We start from the raw sequence: 2,399 nt of genomic DNA on the forward strand, positions 1-2,399 counted from the left end.
GGGATATTGGTATTTTTAGAGGGTTTAATTAGATCTGACATTCTGATAAAAAGGACAAATCTGGCAAAGTTTCACAGATTTGTTGTCTTTGGATCTAATCTACTGGAAACTACACTTTAAAGAAACACATTTAAAAACCGTTGAACCTTAAAGTGTAAAGTAAAGTGTGCGTGTTAGTCCCCATAGGGAAATAGTTCCTCTGCATTTAACCCATTCACCCAGTGAAGCAGTGGGCAGCCACCAATGCAGCGCCCGGGGAGCAGTGTGTAGGGACGGTACCTTGCTCAGGGGTACCTCAGGGTAGCTGTTCAGTGGAGTCGAACCCCCGACCTTCCGATCATGGGGCCACCACTCTATCTACTGAGCTATCCCTGCCTTAAAAAGTTGAAAAATGCACTGCTAGTGTCTTACCATTATTGATTGTTGTCCCATTTCCAAGCAGTATTTGTCCACATGCATTGACAGCACAGTAGTAGACCCCAGCATCATCCCGGCTCCTGACGACAAAGTTGTACACGCAGGTAGTTCGTCCTCTGTCAGTTCTCTGGGAGATGTTGTTCTTATTGTCAGAGCAATAAATCATCTCTGGAGCAGAATGATCCGAGTTTTTCAGCCACATGAAACTAGTGAGTTCTGCTGTGCATTGAGCAGAGTGAACAGAACAGCTGAGAGTCACAGAGTCTCCGGACCTCACTGACTTTGATTCTGGCTGCTGGACGACAGAGTCGCTGATTGTCTTTGCACCTTGGAAAACAAACCATTTGGAGTGAGATTGTTAGCACTGTGTTCACATTCAATTGAAATTATTTGAAATGCAAACATGTCCAAACATACCTGTCAACATCAGAAATGTTCCTGACCCAAACTGAACCTCACTTATGTGTAAGACTCCACAGAAGTATGTTCCAACATCTTCCCATGATGTTTTATTTATGGTCAGATGATTGTTAGTCATGTCAAATTTAACTGAAGAACGGTTAACAAATTCATCACTGAACTCTCTCACATTATACTGAGAATTAGTTTTTACCACCAGCTGTAGTTTCCTCCCTGTAGTCACCTTGTACCACAAGGTTTTCTTTGATGCGCTCTTTATGAAGCATTTAATAGTAGCTGAGTCGCCAATCTTCACTGTTTTCAAAGATTCAGGCTGAGAGACATCACTTAACTGTGCTGCACCTGAAATAATTCAGACAGACTCAGTTTCACACAAATGAAGATCAAAAGTTTACACAAGTCAATTTCTTTTACTTACATAAAGAGCAGATCAGGAAAACGTTCACAAAGAACATCTTCATCTTGTCTCCTTCTTCAGTACAGAAGTCCACACCTAATGAAGCAGCAGTATACTTCTCAGATTTAAAAACGCCAGCTTGTCCTACATTTTGCCACATCTGACAGGTCTGATTGGTTCATCACCATCACACTGCAGAACATGATTGGCTCTCTCGAGTAACGTGGCGTAGAGAGAGATTGAGGTCCCCTGCCATCAAAGCTGAGGGGGTAAAAGGACTTGACATTCAGCCTTATGTGTTAAAAACGTTTTTTTTTAAGTTCAGAGTGCTAAAACAGAGCCTTTCCTGATCTACTAGTATGGCAATCATCTTTCTTTTTAATCAACAATAAATCAAAAACGTAAGTGATCATGCAGAGAAATGCAGTTTAAGTAGTGCATATGTCTAATGTTTAGAGTTTTCTGTGTAGACATGAGCCATAATTAATCTTTTGTATTCATGTGCTGAATATGAATATGAAGAAAGGAGAGAGAGAGACTACATGAGAGTGCACACAGTATATTCTTATCTCTCAATATCTGACATTTCAAGTTCATGATTTCGTTAAAAAGGAGATTGTATTGAGTAAACTTTGATTGGCAAACACAATTTTAAAAAGAAAAAAGTATTTTGAATAAAGGAATATGCTAAGGTGAATGCTCTAATGAAATCTAAAATGAATGAAATATAAAGCAAAGCTTATTCATACACTGAACAAAAATATAAACGCAACACCTTTGTTACTGCTCCCATTCCCCATGGGATGGACGTAGAGACCTAAAATTCATTCCAGATACACAATATAACCATCCCTCCCAAACAGTGGTCACAAATCAGTCCAAATGTGTGGTAGTGGGCACATCTGCTATATTGAGATAATCCATCCCACCTCACAGGTGTGCCACATCAGGATGCTGATCTGACATCATGAGTAGTGCACAGGTGTACCTCAGACTGCCCACAACAAAAGGCCACCCTGGAATGTGCAGTTTTGTCTCACAGCAAAATGCCACAGATGCCACAAGCAATGAGGGAGCGTGCAATTGGCATGCTGACAGCAGGAATGTCAACCAGATCTGTCGCCCGTGCAATGAATGTTCATTTCTCAACCATAAGCCGTCTCCA

General features: G+C 40.9%; 1 protein-coding gene across 1 annotated transcript; it reads right to left on the bottom strand.

The window, feature by feature from the left end:
• Window positions 1-376: 376 nt before the first annotated feature.
• Window positions 377-1,298, bottom strand: LOC146580602 (uncharacterized). Its single transcript, XM_085268073.1, has 3 exons — window positions 1,256-1,298; window positions 835-1,179; window positions 377-744 (listed from the first exon to the last, which is right to left on the bottom strand). Exons 1-3 carry the CDS (start codon window positions 1,296-1,298, stop codon window positions 377-379), a joined length of 756 nt encoding a protein of 251 aa, XP_085124199.1.
• Between the last annotated feature and the right edge of the window lie 1,101 nt (window positions 1,299-2,399).

This window comes from Mchenga conophoros, linkage group LG3 (assembly GCF_057382185.1).
Source record: "Mchenga conophoros isolate Kocher_MC1m ecotype Shallow Benthic linkage group LG3, M_conophoros_male_GT1.1, whole genome shotgun sequence".
Classification (NCBI taxonomy): domain Eukaryota; kingdom Metazoa; phylum Chordata; class Actinopteri; order Cichliformes; family Cichlidae; genus Mchenga; species Mchenga conophoros.

Coding starts and splice junctions, on each gene's coding strand:
- LOC146580602 (XM_085268073.1), bottom strand. CDS start 1,298: ATGAAGATGTTCTTTGTGAACGTTTTCCTGATCTGCTCTTTAT. Junction 1,180..1,255: donor TTTCCTGATCTGCTCTTTAT/GTAAGTAAAAGA, acceptor GAATTATTTCAG/GTGCAGCACAGTTAAGTGAT. Junction 745..834: donor AACATTTCTGATGTTGACAG/GTATGTTTGGAC, acceptor TTGTTTTCCAAG/GTGCAAAGACAATCAGCGAC.